This window comes from Ovis canadensis, chromosome 1 (assembly GCF_042477335.2).
Source record: "Ovis canadensis isolate MfBH-ARS-UI-01 breed Bighorn chromosome 1, ARS-UI_OviCan_v2, whole genome shotgun sequence".
In the NCBI taxonomy this organism is placed as follows: domain Eukaryota; kingdom Metazoa; phylum Chordata; class Mammalia; order Artiodactyla; family Bovidae; genus Ovis; species Ovis canadensis.
The window spans coordinates 48,837,295-48,857,988 of NC_091245.1; the positions used below are offsets into that span (position 1 = coordinate 48,837,295).

At 37.4% G+C, this 20,694-nt stretch overlaps 1 protein-coding gene across 1 annotated transcript in view; it reads right to left on the bottom strand.

Annotated features, from left to right (window-relative positions):
- The window catches only part of NEGR1 (neuronal growth regulator 1), a 1,037,860-nt gene extending 1,023,197 nt beyond the window's left edge, over positions 1–14,663 (bottom strand). Inside the window, exon 1 of the mRNA XM_069594684.1 lies at positions 14,413–14,663. Within this exon, the coding sequence (XP_069450785.1) occupies positions 14,413–14,588 (176 nt within the window). The 5' untranslated portion in view covers positions 14,589–14,663. The remainder of the gene's footprint in view (positions 1–14,412) is intronic.
- Between the last annotated feature and the right edge of the window lie 6,031 nt (positions 14,664–20,694).

Below are 20,694 nucleotides of genomic sequence, written 5' to 3' on the forward strand. Positions count from 1 at the left end.
ATGCAAATGAAGAAAATTAACAATAATTTACACATTAGTGATTTCCCCATATAAAATCATACAAATTGTATGCTATATGAAGCCACGTGATACAGAAAAGACTAGATATTGTCTGCCAGAAATCAAGTGATTTAACATGTCAAATATGATGAGATTTTTTAAGAATGCCCAGGAAGTCAGAAAATCAGCTCATCAATTACTGAGATTAGAGAGAAGTGTCATACATTCCATTGGGGGTAGAAAGTTCAAAGTAATTCATAAAATTAAGTGGCTAAAGCATGGAAGCGCTATTTCAATGAAGAATTGTTTGCAGAAGAATATCAAATATTGTTTGTTCTATGGATCAAACAGAGGAACAGGTGATAATTACCAAGTGTTCCTTACATAAACTACTATCCCAACCAAGAAAAATGATTAATTCAAGTATACTGAGAAAAGTGTAGGATTTTAGAAGAAACATTTAATGATGACAAGATGGTTTTGATGCCTGCAGAAGCAACTGTCAGGAAGAAAATACATTTCTCATGGACATTCAGAATATGTCAAAACCTGACAATAAATTTAGGGGGAAATCCATGTAAAATAGTATTAGAGGACAGTATGAAGGCAAAGCATCTCAAATGAAGGAAAAAATGAGTGAGAAATGGAAACAAGATGAATGATAGTCATCACATGTTCAGATTAAGTCTACTTTTTCAAGGCATCAAAAGGCAGCCTTGAATTAAAAGTAGGTGAGCCTCAGGAGGTATTAGGTAACAAATAGAATACCAGAAGCATAATATAACACGCAACAATTTCTTCAACTAGATAGTCCTGGCCATAAGTTACAGCTATAATGTTAAAGGGAGGGTGAGAAAGAGAGAAAGAAAAGACACTGGCCTTGAGCCCCAACTGTGTGCTAAATACTGCTTTGGGCACATTCCAATGAATTATTACCAGAATTCAGAAATATATAGGAGTAGCTGTAAGTATTTCTATTTCACAGACAAGAAAACTGAGTCTCATAAAACCCACATAACATCCCTGTGACCACAGAACTAATAGTTGGTGAAGTAAAAAGTCAAATATAACTTGTTTACACAACACTGAGGATAGACTGAACTACAAGGTAAATTCAATAGCCAAGACCTTATCTCTTATATCACTGTATTCTCAAAGAAAGTTATCTAGCATAAGCCAAGGACTCAATAAATATATATTGAAAATCTGGTGAATGAATGTCTGAAAAAGAACATGTTTCTATAGGGGGAAAAAACCCACCCAAAAAGAATGGATAAAACACAAAAGAAATTCCTGAAAGAACAAAGGAAAATGAAAAAAAAATCAAGTATCCTAGAATTTAGTAAACATATTATATACAAATAGCAAAATACAGAATTCTTGAAGAATTTGCAACAATAGAAGTGAATGACTGTTATGTAAGACAGTTATAGTCTTTTGCAAAGGCAACATAGGTAACAATATACTGTAATGTGAAATTTATAAAATGAATAAAATGTAGAAGAATACAGAAATCACAGGAGAAGGAGGAGGAGGAGTTGGAATTGGGTTATAGAGAGTTTAAAATTTTCTTGAATGATATGAGATAAAAACATGACTTTATATCTGGAGAACTTTAGATAGACGAAAAACAAGTCATCATAAAATACACCATCCTCTTGTGAAAAAATCTATTGAAAATGGATATGTAAACACATCTAAGAAGATTCTTAAATAACACAGCATTAGATTTAAAAAGTTTTCATTCAATTAAGCTATAAACTCTATATACTCCTGACAGCCATCAGAAAAAAGGCAAACTATCTAATTCCAATGTTTCACTTTATTCAACTGTAATTAAACATAAAACTTTATAACATATTACTGACATGTTTAATGAATTTGGTATAAGTGCATCTTTTATTCATCCCTCATTTTTTTTTAATCTTCCCATCTATCTTGGGAAATAACAGTGCTCAACACTCTAGGCTGCCTAATACTTTTCAAAGGAGGGTTATAATTCAGCTTGATTCAGCTGTTTAGTTACACCAGAATTAGCATTCAAAAGATTAATTTGGGGATGTGGAATACTACAGCAAGTAACAGCTTCTTTTTCTTTCTGTTAAGGGCTACAGTATACAAAAAGCTCCAAGAAATATTATGGTTTTTAAAAAAATAAGCAAGGGCTTTGTAGACATTCATGTCTAGAATCAAACCCTGGTTATGCCATTTACTAGCTGAGTTAAAGCTCAGAAAGATATTCATCTTCTTTGAGTTGGTTTCTCCTCTTACAAAGGAGAAAAATTGTAGGTTGTTGCAAGGATCCAAGAATACAACAAATGTATAATGCCTAACTACAGATGACATTCAAAAGCTGTTCATTTTTTTTCTTGTATTATCAATACCTTGTAATCATTATGGATAAAATCATTTGGGGATGAGAGGGCTTTTTTTCCCCCCGAGAATATTTACAGTTTTAAGAATTCACTATTTTCCAACTACCAGTTCCCTTCTCCAGGGGAACTTTCTGACCCAGGGATCAAACCTGAGTCTCCCACATTGCAGGCAGATTCTTTACCATCTGTGCCACCAAGGAAGCCCTCTAAATAGTTATGCCTATATGATATAGTCTAATACTTACTCTCATCTAAAATAATTTGAATAGTCTTCATCAAATAAATAATACACATTCTTGATTATTTTAAAATGATTGTCATATTAGTTACTAAAATGCACCTGGTCCTTAATGATGTTTAATAAGCATTAAAGCCTAGTAAGCAATAAATTTATCAACTGTTTTTATATTTTCTTAGGGAGAGACATACAATAATCAAGTCATGAGGCTTGGAATAAAAGTCCTAGATTTGAATTCTGATTCAGTCACTACCTGTTCTACCTGAGGCAAGTTACATTACTTTTTTAAGCCTGAATTTACTTGGCAATAAAGCTGGAAAAGCAATATCTTATCGCATATTGTTGTGAAACTATGTCATATATAGTAGGTACTCAATACGTGTTAGTTGAATCTGAATCATGATGTTGATGGCTTCGTCATGATTATGAACTTAAATCTTGCTGTTGTGCATTTGGCAAATGTGCAGAATTTGAGCAAGCATTCATAATTCCTGAGCTTCTACCGAATATATTGTCTATGAATAAAAATAGCAAACCAGATAGAGTGTTCTTGCCCATAGACTACATCTGAACTCCACTGCCTTCAGCATAACATATAGATGCCCTAAGAAACGATAAGTGCATGTCTAATCCTGAATAATTATTTGCTATCTTATCCAGAATACACAGCTATTTTGTTTTTATTCTAACCCTCTTATCGATAATCCCAGTGTTGTCACCAGTCATCACCTCTCCCATTCTAAACTCTGTCACAAATGTTCATCTTCACCCTCTAAACTCATCCACTGCCATCTCATTGTATTTTCTAATCCCTCTTATTTCTTCTTTTCTGTCTCTTCTCATTTTTCCTTCTGTCCTTGATGGTTCATGTGAATACCCAATTACAGGGATCTCTTACTTCTGGTAAGTGAATCAAATCACCATCAGTTTGTTGAGCATAAAATTTGGGGTTTCACTGCTACTGAGTTATCTGGGTCTGCACCCTACAGATAAAACCTTTTATAGTGTGTTTCTACTTCCAGATTTGGAGTCTTCTGACTTGGTCATTGGGCTCAGCAACAACAAATACAAGTATGCCTATTAAACAGGATCTTTAAAGTATAAAATGTCAAGATTTAGCTAAACTACTCTATGCTATTGCTGCCTATGCATCCACTCTGTGTGACTAAGTGGGCACTAAGCGGGCCAAAGAGACCCTGAGCTGACACTAGTCCCTGGCGCCAGTGCATGTCCTAGATGAGCTGAGAAGACTCACAGGCAAATGTAAGTTCCTGACATCATTTCCTCAGCAGTCCCTGTGACCAACATTCTCCCTTGCCTCCCAACCTGTGCCTTCCCCTTAGATAAAATCTAATTCTTTTTGGTTGGAATTGACCAATCTGTCCTTCACCAGGAAACCCTTTATCATTCCGCCCAGTAACCACAATAAAGTAATGTGCCCCCGGTCCTGCTGCTCTCTCTACAAACATCTTGACTTGACCTCCCTGTGCAGCCTCTAGAGGTGTGCAGTCTGTTTCCTCTAAGCCCTGTGAGTAAAAACGTCTTTATTTCAAATTTCCGTGCAGTCTTCTGTTGACCCAAGGCTCAGCTCACCATCTGATACCACAGGATTTCACTTAAGCATGATTTAGCAACATCACAACAAAAATATATCTTCAATGGATACTACACAGTGATTTCACAAATGATTGGTAAAATGATTTAAATGAGGAAAATATGCCTATATCAATAAGTACTGCCAACAAATTTCAGACTGAGACTAGGAGAACAAAAGCAGAATAAAATCATCAAGCTGATATAAATGTTGTGCTTATTAAAGGGCAGATAATACATCAGCATTTTATATGTATTATCTCATATGATCCATGTTATTCTGCCAGGGAGGTACCAACTAAAGGCATTTGTTCAAGGTCACACAGCCAGGAAATAGAGAAGTAGATAATCAAATTCTCATTAGTCCCATTCTGGATACCTCAAAGCATGACAGGTTTCAATGCAACTAAACTATTACAATAAAAGATAAACTCTGTGGATAAGCTAAACTAACTCTTTGTATCTATTATTTCATATAAGCTATGTGTGAACAAGAAAAGTGATCAATGACATATACCTAAGAAGACAAGTGAGCAGTTAACTCAATAACATATATATAATTTTTTTTGTGAACATATTCTCCCCATATTAGCCTCTGATCCAACTGCAGGCCAAGGTAATATGCTAATCTATCTTTTCAAATAAACATAAATGGACTAGAAACATTGAAGGAAGATATATACTTAGCGTATTTTTTCAGAACTTCAGTATACACAGTGTGTGAATATGTGTGTGTGTGTGTATATATATATATATATAAATATAACTTCATCATGGGCAAGGTATATATTTAGAATCATTCTGATTATTTAATAAATTATATAATTGATTCCTTTTTATTGCAATTATTCCATGTAGGATAATATAGGCTGAACTTTATGTATCTCAGTGATCTAAAGTCTTAGGTTTTGATTAGAAATCACTTATATATCATACTTTCTTCCTGCCCTTTCTTCCTCTATCTTTTCCTTCAGCTCTCCTTCAATTCCTTCACTCCACATTCAGATTTTGAGAACTAACAATGTGCCAGCAATATGTTAAGTAATACAGATGTCATTTTCTATTTAGCTGGTCAGTTACCAAGACATTAATTTGAAAATAAGTTATTTACAAATCAGATATATCTAAATATGATAAGAAATATCACATTAGAAAAAAACTTTAGCTTCCCTTTGACTTATTTATGCAATATTCTGAAACCATAGTATGTGATATAATTGGAGAGAATAAACAAAAAATACTCTCCTGCCTTCTGATTATAGCTCTTATGTTCACAGTATCTTTTAAATCCTTATAACATCTTTTAACTTAGTTGTCTTGGAGGAAAGGGGTATCTGAAGACAACAGAACAAACACACTTTTTCCCCCAGTGCCCTTTAAATCATCCAAGATCTTTCAAAACTTTATGGTAGTAGCTATAGTTTTAAATAAGCCCAATCTTGTAGCATGAGTATGGGCACTGGACCTGTGTCCAAAGGACTTAGTGAAATTCAGTGAAAAATAATTTAGTTCTGGACCAAAAAGTGTTATAAACATCTTCCTTAAATTGAACAAATTACCAGCTATCCAGAAAGTATAATGTATTGGCTTCTCTTCAAAAGAGCAACACTAATGCTGGCAACACTGCCAAATTCCTCCTTTCCTATATCCCCCTTTTCCTAGAGAAAGTGATTAAAAGACCAAATTTCATGCCAGCTGGATGCTTAAGAGTGTCAAAGGTCTTCTGTCAGGATTCAGACCTTGATATGGCTTAGAAAACACTATGCTAATAGATAACCCCCTCAACATTATAAATCAAAGCCATATGATCACATTAAAATTCTATCAGCTAGTATCAATACTCTGTGGTTTATAAAGTACAGTTGACCTACCTCTGGGAGATAGTCAGAATGATACAAAAGTTAAGCTCTGGGGTGGGGACTGTAGCTACTTTTCACTATTGAGATTACTCATTCTCAACAAATACCCAATTCTCTATTCCTCTGTATCTTTATTGATTTTATTTAATTGAAACCTTAGAAGAAAGGAAGAGGAGACTCCATGAGTTGAGGCAGGAAAAGAAAAAAATGTTAGAAGGTTACAATGGACATTTCACTACCTTGAACTGTTCCTGTTATAGGCTAATTATAATTGCAAAGAGCAATAGCCTTCCTATATAATTTAAAATCTTAAAGCTTCTGAAAACTATTAAATACATCTCAATAATCTTAAAACTGTACCTTACAACTGCATTACAAACTTTTTCTGATGAAACCTATAGTAAGAAATACATCTAAAATCTTGACCGAGTATAAACACACAGACATAAAAAATAAAAGTTTAATAGAATAAAACTTACCTTTACTATGTATAATGCTTTCTACTCTATCTTAGTACAATTTATTTTAAAAAATGCCTTTAGTGGCTAATACATTTTCTTCAAGACTCACTAATAGCTTGTATCCTGCAATTTACAGACACTGAATGATTCCAATATGTGTGTCTCAATCCAATAGGACTTCTGCAGGCATTACTTAAAGACAGAGACTATTGATAAATGGATTCAATAAAAAGTACTCAATCACAATAAGCACACAGATTTATTGTAGCAGTAAAGATACTTCAATTATTAAAATTTTAAATAATTAATAATCTAAAAGACAAATACATTAAATCTTTTGCTTATCCTTCCAAAAATTCATTAATTTAAAATATAGTGGAAGTTGGCTTGATATAGGCAAGGTTCAATATTAAGGCCCTAGAAATGGATGAACAATAGTCATAAAGTTTACAAACAATAGTCATAAAGTTAACACAGTATAAAAGAAAAATACTTGAACAAAACATCAGTCAATTTCTCTTATTAAATTTCTCCAATATCTTATAAATTGTCACATTTTTAGATATGGTGTACTAATTAATTAGTGTACCGCCAAGCTCCTCTGACCATGGGGATTCTCCAGGCAAGAATACTGTAGTGGGTTGCAAAGGGATCTTCCTAGTACAAATATCAAACTCAGGTCTCCCAGATTGCAGGCAGATTCTTTACCAGCTAAGTCACCCGGGATGACCAACAATACTGGAGTGGGTAGCCTATCCCTTCTCCAGGGGATCTTTCTGACCCAGGAATCGAGCCAGGGTCTCATGTGTTCCAGACAGATTATTAACTGAGCTACCAGGGAAGTCCAATTAAAATACAATTTGTTAATGACAATGCCTATGTAGAAAATCCTGGATAAGTTTGTTTCCATTGTTGAATTTGAAACACATAAAATATCTGACAAAAAAGCATGTGATCCCGTTTAAAAATTCTTCTACAAAGCATGAAAGCAGGCAATATGATTCTCTAAAAAGAGCGATACATAGAAATGTCCATGACAATCTGTAATGGATCAACAAAGCTTTAAGAACAATGAAATGCAAGAATGAGTCAAGTCCAACTTCTGTCCCAACTCAGGAAAATCCTCTCTAGAGCATCCTTTAGAGATGACTATTAGGAAATCAATGTGGCATATTCATTGGAAGGACTGATGCTGAAGCAAATGCTCTAATACTTTGCCCACTTGATGTAAAGAGCCGACTCACTGGAAAAGACCCTAATTCTGGGAAAGTTTGAAGGCAGGAGGAGAAAGGGGTGAAAGAGAAAGAGATGGTTGGATGGCATCACCGACTCAATGGACAAGAGTTTGAGTAAACTCCAGGAGACGGTAAAGGGCAGGGAAGCCTGAAGTGCTGCAGTTCATGGGGCTGCAAAGAGCCAGGTACAACGTAGCAACTGAACAACTGCGTTATTTATGGTTAAAAGCTACCGTCTTTCCTGCAAAAGTGTGGAGAAAGCAGCAAAAGTAGGACTTTATGATGACTGCTGTTTATATTGGAGCCAGACACTTATATAATATCTTTTAGAAAGATATTATTTTGAAGCATGTAAGGGGAAGGTCACTGCATCATCTAATACTCTGTTAAATGAGAGAGTAAAAAAAAAAAAAGAACACCAACTAATAAAGCTTCCCTTAGCTCTTCCATGTTAGAAATATGTTGTCTATAATGTTTTAGTGTATGACATTTTGAATAGGATATGGTAGAAAAGTGAAATGATTTCTAGTCAAAAGTTTCAAATGGCTTGAGAGACTTATTTGTACAGTGGTTACAAGCACTGTTATGATCATACACTTCATATATTTCATAAGAAATAGGAAACTTTGATTTGCTCTTCAGGTATTAAGCTACAAAAAGGAAAGGTCTTTAATTCCTATTGATTTCAATAGTCAACACTGTAGGAATTAGTTCAACATTTTGATCACATACCACAAACAGAGTTTAGCCCTGGTTCTCTTTTGCTCAGTCAAAAAAAAAAAAAAAAGATACAGTATTATTGATTCTTCCCAATTTATATTCATCAACTATTTTTTCCCATTCATAGCATTGGTATATTATTTATATTTCAATTAATTATTTAACATTATATTTAATTAAAATGTATGTCATTGGTTTATTGTATTCACCATAATCTGGGTGTGGACAATGCCCCAAATATCCATCTTTCTTTTTTGTAATATGTGCCAGTGTTATTATGGTTCTGTTCTTGCCTCCTTAAACAACTATTATATCCAGTGCTAGGTAGCAAATATTTTACCATGAGCAATATTCAATATAGTTAAAAATCACTAAAACTATTACATGTCAACACATATTAATCAGGGTTTTATCAGAAAAATGTAAACCACTCTGAATATTTAAAACTTAGAGGATTTAATTCAGAGAACTGACTGCAAACATGATGGAAAAGTTGAGAAGAAGAACAGGTGATGGTGAGACAACCCGACAGTTAGAATATTAGGAAGCTACTACTACTCTTAGGATGGAAGAACAAATGGGTGAAGCAGTATACAGAAGCCCAAGTTGGTTATCCAGTGGAAAATGGAGCAAAGAGGTTCCAGTGGAAGATGGAGACACTGCTGAACACTGCCCAAAGCAATGTAGGAGGGGAGAAACACCTTGGCCTCTCACTCATCATGTACTCCCATCTCCCAAAACTACCTACCACTGGACAACCACAGTCTGAAAACAGCTGACATGAAGAACAAGGGAATACAGCCTCAGGATTAGCTTCATTGTCTATCTCCAATAGCAGAGCATAGCAGAAGGATAAAAGTTGGATCTGGTCAATAAGGTCCAGAAAAGTCACTTACAGGATGTGAATAATTCTTCAAACATTTTGCAACTCAGGTATTTCAGAATTAGTTTAGTTCATGGAGCTATTTAATGGTAAATTCAACTATTTAAAAATAAGTAGTTCATTAACATGCTTGTGCTCAAAGATTTATACAACCACATTGGTTAATTAGTTCTTCTGGACTAAAAAAACTAGAAAAAAATAAATCCATCTGGAAAATTTTAAAATGCTATGTTGTTCTTTAATATAATGAATGATTATGTATAAATGTATCAAGTAGTGCCTCATGCTAATACAACAGTTCTACACATCACTACAGGTAACACTGTAGCATTGTATTCCATATTTTGGAGCATATTTTTCCAAAATGACTCAGCATGACCATCTATTACCCCTTCTCTTTTGAAAAGAATGAGAAAAACCTCAGAATTAAAAAAAAAAACTGTTCAATAACATTATTCAACTATTCAAAAAGCATATAGGTTTTTACATAATGCCTTAATGTTATAAATTGCAAATGCCTGTAGAGTTGAACAGTATATTTGGAACACATAAATAGGTAGCAATGACTCAACAGATGAGTTTCAAGAGACTCTACCATTGAAGACATTCTTCAATGATATTCAAAAAGTATAGTATAATCGAGGTATATTGCTATTGACAATTCTGCATTCTCATACATCATTTACTTTCTTGTATCCAACAGCATGCATTTCAAAACAAAACTAATTTAATGTAGTCTAATCAAAAGCCAAATGAATTGAGCAAAGTCTGAGAAGTAATAAATACTTGTGATATTCATTTATAAATCTACTCGTAAGTTTTGTGACTTCCAATGGAAATAGCTTCTATGTAAATCCACTCTGTGTTCTGTGATTGAAGCAAAAGTCTTCTGCCCTATTACAATATCATTATTAGGACCTCATATAACTTTCACTGAAATCTATTACATTAAAATGACAAAGTTATGTTCAACTTTGCCAACGTAAAAGAAGATATCACATTTAAGAAAAGAATCTCTTTAGTTTCTTTGATTAAAGGATGACAAGTAGAGAATAGGGTATTTTGAATTCATATCAGGATGGCAGCTTAAAATGTACAAAATTCATAGACGAGTTGAAGTAGAAACAGATGAAAGAACTCGCTTAGAAATGACATGTCTTTTTAAAAACTGGGAGGATATAAATGAGGTTGTTCCTTGTATTGTCTCAAAAGAATATTAAACGTTTTTGGACATGTCGACATAACTGTATTTGTTAATAAGGTAAGAATAAAGTGACTGATTCACATTAAAGCAGCTGCAAAACTACAAAAAGAAAAGTCATCTGAAATTTATGTATTAAGCCAGAGCAGAGTTATGTTTCCCTTGGTTTTCTAGATCTAGAAACACTGGGTCCTAATGCATGGCCAATGTGGTTCTGGAATGTTCTGTTCTTTGCTACATCACCTGATGAAACATCAACTCAGATCTTCCAGGTACTACAAAATATAATTTGAAGACTAAAGAAAAAGTTCATTTCTGTATATACAGATTAACAAGTTCTATTAAGTATAAAATATCAATAAGTAATAAATGTGGTAGCAATCTAGCATCTCAAAATTTAGTGAAAATGTTAATTTGTATTGGTAGCAAATTACAATGTGCTCCAGACATCCATGCATTTATTTAAAGTAAGGGAGGTACCAAGTGTTATTGTATTGAATAGATGCGTCATTAAATACTTCAATAAGAATGTACAAATATCTCAAGTGAATCCTTCAGAGATTTATCAGTGAACATCATTATTAGACATAAGGGACACTTTGACATTTAATATATTGCTTCACTAACCTTAAGAGGCAAAGTTAAAATGATAAGAATGTTGAAATTACTAAATGGAACTTCATTATAAGTCTTCTAATCCAAACAGAGAAGGTGATTTATAGAATGATAGGTACAGTTGGTGGATCACAGAATGGATTCCCTTTTGTATGATAACAAAATATAAGAAAAGGTTTGCTTTTCTTGATTCTTTTCTCTAAAACAGACACTGTGGCATTTAGGAGATAGAAATGTATCATTTGACCTTTAAACTTCTGTTTCATTAATGTAACCACAAGCAGCAGAGTCACTGATTGACACATTTGCACTTTCAGGCCTTTAGCACTTAAAGTTATTTGATAACTGCTATGCCACTATTTGCTTTTTATGAGATACTTGGAGGAATATGTTACATTAAAAATAGAGTAAAACATGTAAAGCTTAATAAACAATATCACATAATTCAGTAAAGTGTTCTCTTGAGTACTAGATTTCTGTACTTTGATGTGAAGGGGTGTTTGTATGAGGGAAGATTTTGGGTTTTTTTGTTTTGTTTTCTAATGAATTAGATAATTATACCAAATACAATTCCAAGTATCTAAAGTGAAAACATAAACTATAACTCTGTGACATTACTTTTGATTAAAAATATCTCACCTGACTTACACTCAAATAGTCCTTAAGCTCTTCTGTACTGGTCTATGAACAGAGTAAATACCAGTTGCAGGAAAAATCACTGATGCAATTTAACATTTTTTTTTAAGAGAGAGAGGGTTATTTGTAACTATATATGTTAAAAGTGTTTAAAACCTATGGTCAATATAAAAAGATAAAAAATAGTGTCAGTCCCTAGAGAATTCTAGAATTACTGTAAACTAATTTGAGTAAAAAGTAATGCGGATCAGATTTATTTCGTATGGCAAAAAAAAAAAAAAAAGATTCTGTTTATTTTTCAAGAAAACTGTGTAATTGGTTAGAAACATTATTCAAAAGAAACAGAGATACCATTCTCTTTAAAAAGTTTAAAAGTCAAAAGTTCTCTAAACTAAGATATGGCAAAATTCAGGATACAACATATAAATGGATGAGATAGGTGCACACAAGTAAACAAGGACTGCACCAAACCAACAAAATATTGCTGCCGCTAGTTAGAGAAGCTTCACTATTGGCAGCAATGAGTGAACTAAACATAGGTCTCCTAGAAGCAGACCATGAGTTCAGCTATTTTAATTAGCCATAGTATTCATTAGATTATTCTTTAAAAACAAAACACCCAAGATATACCATCAAGAGACAAGCAGTCTATCAAATCCTTTAGACTGAAAATGTTAATACTCATTACAAATAGGCAATATGCTACTACAATTATATAGATTGCATTTCCCATGATAAGTGTTTGCAGGCTCTAAAGACAGCACTTCATCCTTACCACTGTTGTTTAAACTTCCAAAACAAACTTAATATAAAGAATATCACCAAGGGTTTAATTTATATCCTCAGTGTGACCAAAAGTTCATCTCTTTAATCAGCAGTGCGAGGTATTTTACTAAGTGACAACAAACTGTTACTTTTGTACACATCCAGTAGCATTGTGTTTACAGTAGAAATATACACTATAAACTAGTATCTATTAGAAACTGTAGCAGTATCCTACATTAATTTGGACTCATAGGCATGTTTAAGAAGGGGTAAATCGTTCACCACACCCAGATCCAAGATCATTAAATTTACAATATATTGCATGTTTCAAATAAAACATAGCCCTCTCTGTTTCACCTTAAACATGCCACATACACTGATTTTCTGCAATCTGTACTTATAAGCCAACTACCACCCAGTGGAGAGAAAGGATATCTTTCAGGGAGATTTCAGGATCTATGTCAGGTGGGGGTGTCACAGGCAGAAGGGAGGGTGATAGGAAATGAAGGAATAAGGGTTTTTAGCCTTGTTTAGATCTAAGCACTGCTGATCATCAATTTATATTTTTACAGGAGAAAAAAACATTACCAGACTCATTACAAACACAGCAATGTTGTTTATAGATAAAATTAGGCTACGGATGTTCATTAGTGACAAAACATTTCAATGCCCAAGCTTGGGGAAAAGAAGGGAAGAGTGAGAAAAAGGAGCAAGACATAAAATGCAAAAAGGGAGGAAAAGGGAAGGATGAGGGGATAGAGGGTAGCAGAGAGAGGGAGAGACTGTGTGTATACATGTGTGAGTGACAATGTGTGGAACAGTGAAGGCGCGAGCGGGTGCCTTTTTAGAGAGTAAAAGAGAATCTGAATGTGAAAGTGGTTGTTAGGGGGAGTGTGGAAGTGCCAGCATGTATGAGAATGTGAAACAGAATATGTGAGGGAGTGTGGTTATGAAAGAGAGATTTGTGAGAGTGAGAAAATGAACTGTGACGGGTTAGAGGGAGCACACGTGTGTGTGTGACAGGGATGGGGAACAATATGGGGAAAGAGATGGATAATGCGAGTCAAGAGAGAGAGAGACCCGGAAGTCAAGCTCGCAGAAACGGGATTTCAATGAGAAAGAAAAACGAAGAATGGAGAAAGGTAAAGAATGGAGGAAAGTGCATTAAATAAAGGATCAGAGATTAGAGTGGTGCAAATGAAAAAGAAAACATGAGGTGAAAAAAGAATGGGAGGAAAAACAGAAAAAGCAATAAAAAGAGGTAATGGACGGAAACGAAGTAAGAAGGAGGGGAATTGGAAAAAAAATAAAACGAAGGAAGGAAAAAAAGGGGGGAGGCGGGGGGACAAAGCGGTAAGAGGAAAGACAGAAAACTGAAAAGGGAGAAATTGAGCCTAAGTGTCCAAGTGAGAGGGAAAATGCATGGGAGCATGGACCCAGCAGTTGGAAAAAGTCGCTTAGGTTACAGCAAAATAGAAACAAACCTGATAAACTTGTCAGACTCTCCAAGAGTACCCCAGGACAGTAAAACACAGACCTTGTGAACTGAGTTTCCAAGCGGCACCGGCCCCTCCTAAGCCTCACACTTCACTCATCTCAGGGCTACTAGGCGTTCCGGCAAAGTGCTTAAGCATCACCAGTTCTTTTTGCCACCTGCCCCGGAGTAAAGGGGCCACGGCTCCAGGCAGAATCAGCACCTGGACTTCCTGAAATGCGGTCTTTTGATAGAGATCACCACCAGCATCTTTACTTGGTTTAAAAAGACCGCAAGAAAGGTGGAGAGACAGACAGACAGATTGAGACAAGTACGAAAGCACGACGTTCCTCCTACCTAAGCACCGCCGTGTCCCCTTTTCTGACCATCATGTTGTCCACAGCCGCCCAGGGAAAGTCCACACTCTGTCCAGCCGGGAGGCAGGAGGGCAGCAGGCAGCACAGGCTGAGGAGCACCGCCGCCAGCCACTGGTTCGAGCAACAAGCACCCTGCACCAACAGCATCATGTCCATCCCTGCTAGGGCTGCTCACTCTCCAGCAGCTTTCAGCTCGCACTCCCCCACCCCCTGGTGCTGGCGAGTCTTCCCAGGAACCAGGCGGCGCGCCACAAGATTTTTTTTTCCCCTTCTTCTTTTTTTCCCCCCTTTCTTCTTCTTCTTCCTTTTTTTTATAAATTGTTTTTAATTTGGTGGGTGGGTGGGTTCTTTTCTTTCTCCCCCCACCCACCTAGTTGTTGGGTGCTGTTTCTCTCTTTTTTGCCTCCCCTCCTCCTCTTTGCTTTCCCTCCCTCCCTCCCCTCCCACCCCCTAGCACCACTCTACACCTCCTCTCGGTTGCTTTTGGCCGAGTCCGGAGTGTGTCTAATTCTCCGGCGGCTCGCGCACTATCTAGCGAGGAGCGGAGCGCGCCGGCGAGTGAGGGAGGAGGCGCGGCGACGGCGGAGGCAGGGCGGTCGGCGGCGGAGGCTGCAATAGCGGCAGCAATAGCAGCCGAAGCAGCGCGGGGCGCAGCGGCGGCCGGCGGCCCCCGGGCTCGCGCGCGTTGCCAAGCGGCCGTTTCCTTAGCAACCCCGCCCGAGGATGCAGCAGGGAGGGGGAAATGAAGTGGCGGGGGGTGGAGGGGGGGAGGCAGAAAGAAAACGGAAAAAAAAAAAAATCGGCAAGAGGTATACTATTATACAAACTGAGAGGGGGAAAAAAAAAAGAGAGAGAGAGATCGGAGACAGAACGCTTCCCTTCCTGTCGTACGCACTAGAGTGATGCTTTGCTAGAAAAGTCTCCGCGTCTGGGCTGAGGTGAAGAGAGCAGAGCGGCGCTTTGCTTTCCCTCTCCGGTGCGTTTTACCTCTTGAGGCACCATAACTTTTAAGTCCTCCAAGTTGGGGTAGGCGCCATCATGACGCCAGGGACTGTGAGGTTTTGTTGTTTATTTTTTTTCCCCCCATCTTGCCCCAGCGACCGCCCCATAGTTGACTCTTTACCTCTTTTCGGAAGTAGGTAGGGACGGTGGAGGGGGGTCACTGTTTTTCTGAGGGGACAGGAGGGTAAGGATGCTTGCAAAGCCTAGGGTAGAGCAGCTGGCGTGTCTACTGGGTCAGTCGCTGAGGACTGGAAGGCGGTCCCCCTCCACCCCCAACCCCATGCATGTTGACACTAAATTGTGTGTGTGTGTGTGTGTGTGTGTGTGTGTCTGTCTGTCTGTCTGTCTGTCTGTGCGGGGTATGGTCAGAGCGGAGAGTGCGCGGATCTGTGTGTGTAGTAAGCGCGCTCCTGTAATGCGCGCGAATCGTGCACAAGGGGCCTGTGAGCGTGCGGCACGCAGGCGCACTGGGAGGGACAGGGTGGGTCTTGAGGGGATGGAGTCGGGAAGAGACTGCAATCAAGTATTTTAATTGTGTACAGCCAGGCAGTCCTGTTATGTAAGAGGGAGCTTAACCCGTTTGAGCCTATCAGGCGGAATGATCAGCGCATTCGAATCTAGGTAGGGCAAAGTTACGGGGTTTAACGAGTCACAGGGTTATATCATTTAACAGTCTCTAAACCGGGTTGGACAGGCTTCCGCCTCCGTGGGTTTGCCGGGGGGCAGAGCGGTTACCCTCTCTTTCTCTGCCACTGCATCCCATTAGCCGCTTGCCCCGCCGCTACGAGCCGCTGTCCAGGACCGAGGCACATTGTGGGTGCTGGGCATGGGGCCACCCCCTACCCTTTTTTACTTCTTCCCTTCTTGAACTCCTGTCCAGGCTGGCGATCCTTTAGCTATTCTGGTCCATTTGCAGATCAATGCGAGAACCGAGGCTAGAGTCAATAGCAGTTAAGCCAGTCAATCTTGTTCAGAGAGGAGTTTGGGAAGCAGGGTAGGGAAGTGAAAAAGAGAAACAAGTAATTAAAAAATATGGTTACCCCTCCCCTTCCTCCAGCCCTATCCCCCGCCGTAAGCAGTCTTTGAAGATTTTCTTCGCCTGGCCCCAGCCCTTCCTCCCTTGGAGGAAATAAATACAGCAAAACCTCACACATCCCTAACTCGTTTTCCATAATGCTAGCAGGGTCCTCTGGCAAAGCGCACAGAAGCAATATTCTCTGCAGGGGTCAGCATCCGGCTGCCTCCCCAGACTGAGCTCTTTAAGAGGCAGGCAGGGAGTCGTTTTGCTTGGCGGTAGCGGTGCTCACGGTGATTTTTATCGCAGTGCATGAGGATATATGGGGAAAGGGAAGGATTCCCATCACCTGTGACCACCCAGACTGACTGATCGAAGAGCCTCTAGCCAGCATCACCTCCCTGCTGAAGTGACACTCCAAAGCCCCCCGAGACGCTTGCAGCGGGAGTTACTGATGTTATTAGTATTCAAGCTTAACTCTCAAATCCGTCTCGGAAATTGAGAGTGCAACAGTATTCAACCGCATTTTGAAACATCAATAAATGTTAGTCATTTGCGGATGAATGAAAACATTTTCTTTACCGTCTGGTATGCTAGGGAAATAATCGTCAAATGACAGACTCTTGTTAATATTGATGCCAAATACCTAGGTAACACTGTCATCTTGTTAACTGCGTTTTTCTCTCCTGCGTGATACACTGATGGATAAAGCCTAAAATTATCTAGGGCAAACCGGGGATTAGAAGAATCGGCATGCCGTATTTATGGGCAAAACTTCGCAATATTATTTAGTATTTTCATAGAAAATATCTGGATTCCATTGAGAAGCAGAAGGCACGGCGGCTTCCAGCGTTGTGACTCAGATTAGTGCTATTTTATGCAGGGATGGGGGTGCCAGCGTTTCTAGTACAAGCTATGAAAAGCATCCTTTTGTAACCGCTGTTTCCCAGAAATCTGACATCTTCGGGGCGGGGGTGGCGGAGAGGAGAAGGGGGTATCTGTGACCAGAGATGGAGCTATGCAGCAGTTTTAATATGTACAACAACCCTTCAGGGTTGTGAAAGAAAACTGGGACCACTTCTGTTTAAAGGCAAAGAGTTTATTTTCTTTATTTCTAGTTTTTAGCTCAACTTCCAGTCACCGATCACAAAGCACTTACATGTCACAAAACCCATCCAAAGGAAACAGTAACCGAGCCTAGTTTATAGATTCATGGACTACTGGAAAGCTTATTTACATGTGCATCACTATTATTTAAAGTGAGTGCAAGAATGCTGAGTGGGGCAGCCTTACTCCTGCATGTAATTTTGCTGTCCTTTTGACCAGGGAGGAAAATTACTTTAAAAGCGCTTATTACTTTATTTTCTCCTCAACCTTTCTATGGGCGTGTATATCTGAGAGGATTTTACAGGGTTTCTAGTATTTGCTTTTGAGGTCCTAGATTTCTTTCAAGCAGAGACTTAAATCCTGTAAGTCTTAGCTCCTGAGAGAAAACCAGAACAAAAACAAACAACAACAAATGACAGAAAAAAAGCACCTCTAAGTTCAGCTAGCACATAGTTATTTAGCAGATTTTTTTTTTTTAAGTATCGGAATAGATAACAGCATTGTTGAAACATTTTAGATGGTGAAGGTTGGAGTGGGTGTAATAGGATATTCATTTGGTAAGAGGTTTTAGGAATTGACATTGGCCTGAATTCCTACTATTTCCTGTTAAATCAGGTACCCTTGCTTTGCTTTCAAAGCTATACTATGACCAACATGGAAGGAGGAAGGTGGACCCTGACTTTGCTAATTGATTATGCCTTTAACTAGATTGATTCACAGCCCTGTTTTTCATGTCCTCTAAATTCAAATATGTTGGAAGAGTAATGTAATAAGGAAGCTTCTTATGCTTCTTTAGTTCAATAAGCTTGATGTTTAATTGACAGTGTAAATGAGATTGTTGTTTTTAAAAATATATATAAATTCACATTTGTTTTCTGATAGTGAGTAAACCCAGATACATTTTTCATGCTGTCACTGTGTAGGCATGAGGAATTTTAGGTAAGACAAGTCCCAGGAGCTAATCAGAGCTAATGAGAGCACTTTGTAATTCCTGAAAGAGTGGGTCAGGAAGCCCTTTTAAACAGAACATATGAATAATAGCTCTCTAACTTGGGTCATAATTGAGTCTCTATTTGAAATAAGCTGGTTTAAGTTTGGAGCACCTTGTTAACTTAAGTTGACCTGTGGTGGTTTGCAGCTTGGTATGAGAAACTACAAACTCTGGGAAATTTTTCATGGTGGGGGCTTGGGAAGGGGAATATTGCTTTATGGAAAGTTTTCTCAACCTGGGCACTTTTTTTTTTCTTAATTGAAGTATAGTTGATTTGCATTACTGTGTTAATTTCAGATGTGCAACAGTGATGTAACCTAGACACTTTAATATGTTGCACTAGGTAGTTCTTTGTTGTAAAGAATGCCCTAGCATTGGAAAATGTTTAGCAGCAACCCAGGCCTCTACTCACTAGATGCCAATAGCACTAGTAGATGCCAGTAACTCTGATAACTAAAATTTCTTCAGAGGTTGCTAAATGTTTTGTGGACCAGGGTAGAGGGGTGTGGTAAAAAATACCCCAGGTTTCTAAAAATATATACCATCTGGTGCTTTTCAAGTAAAATAATAAAGCAGATTACAGTCAAAATGAAAGTGTTTTATTTGAATTCTATAGCTACAAAAGAGATCTTCTTCATCATCAATTTGGTCTCTGCATTTCCCTGCTATATGACTGAGTAGCCCAACTCAGTGGCGATATAATTAATTTCATAGCTGACTGTAAATATCTTTCCATGATTTCTCCATTAGAATACTTTTATTTGTCAGAGTTGAATAGATGTTTCTCACTTTTAAAAGAAACTGACATTTTGTGGTTGTTTAAATAAAAATATAAATCAATGAGGTGAGCTTCTTTTGGTCAAGAACTAACTTAAATCTTTATATTGTTTACATAATGACAGCTATAGGATATGCACTCAGGAAATGACTATTAAATAAAGGAACAGAAAAACAAAGTAATTTCCCTTTTGAATAACTATGTAAAAATCTTATATTCCTTCGCTTACCTTTTTTTTTTTTCCCCCTTTTATCTCATCTATTAAATACTGCCGGCCTTGCTGGTAAGCAAAGAGGTAAGAACTGTGGGCTGGAGGGATATTGCTGGGGTACTTTCAAAGCTCTTCAAACCATTCCTGTAGAAAGGCTCTGAAAATTTTACCCAAGTTCTGAAGCCAGAGTGAGAAGTCTTAGATATATGTGAGTGGAAATTAATTTTAAAGTACTGAAATTTTTATTTTCACTAGTAGTGAGTATGTATTAACTACATGTCCTTATATATTTGTATAGGTTCTGGAGAAAGTAATAAATACTTCTATTATTATTTACTTGAGACTTTTCCTCACCTACTTCCAAAAGGACTTTAGGAACCTCAAGTACATCTATTTAAAAATAAATGTCAAGTTTAATATTTTCTATTTGACTATATTAGGAATATAAAATCTTATACTCTGAAGCTAGCATTCTATTTTATTTTTTTAATATATTATCTCATTTTGTTTCCTAAAAGTTTCTGATTTTTATTTCAGAGATTTTAACCCTTCAACATGCAGGGTTTGAACTGTGCAGGTTCACTTTTATGCAGATTTTTCAATAAATACTATAGTAACACCCTATAGTATAGTGACTGAGTCCCAGTGGTGTGGAACCTCAGAAATGGAGGAGGAGGACTGTCTGTAAACTATATATGGATTTTCCACAATGCATGTATCAATACTCTTTACCCTTTATGTTATACAAGGATAAACTGTATATATTTTTAAGACTTTACTAGAGCAGTTGTAGGATTACAACACAATTTAATGGAAAGTATAAAGATTTCCCATATATACCCTGCCCCCAAACATGTGTACCCTGCCCCTACACATGTGTAGCCTCCCCCAATATCTGCATCACTCACAAGAATGGCAGATACATTTTTTGGCAAGGATGAACCTACACTGGCACATTAGAATCACCCCAAGTTCATAGTCTACCATAGGGTTCACTCTCGGTATTGTACATTTTATGAGTTTAGACAAATATATACTGACATGTAGTTATCATTTTAAATATCATATGGTAAAAATCCTCTGTGCCCTGACTTTCAGTTCTCCCCTGAAAACTTCCAATTTTTTTTGAATTGTTTTCATAGCTTGCCTTGCCCAGAG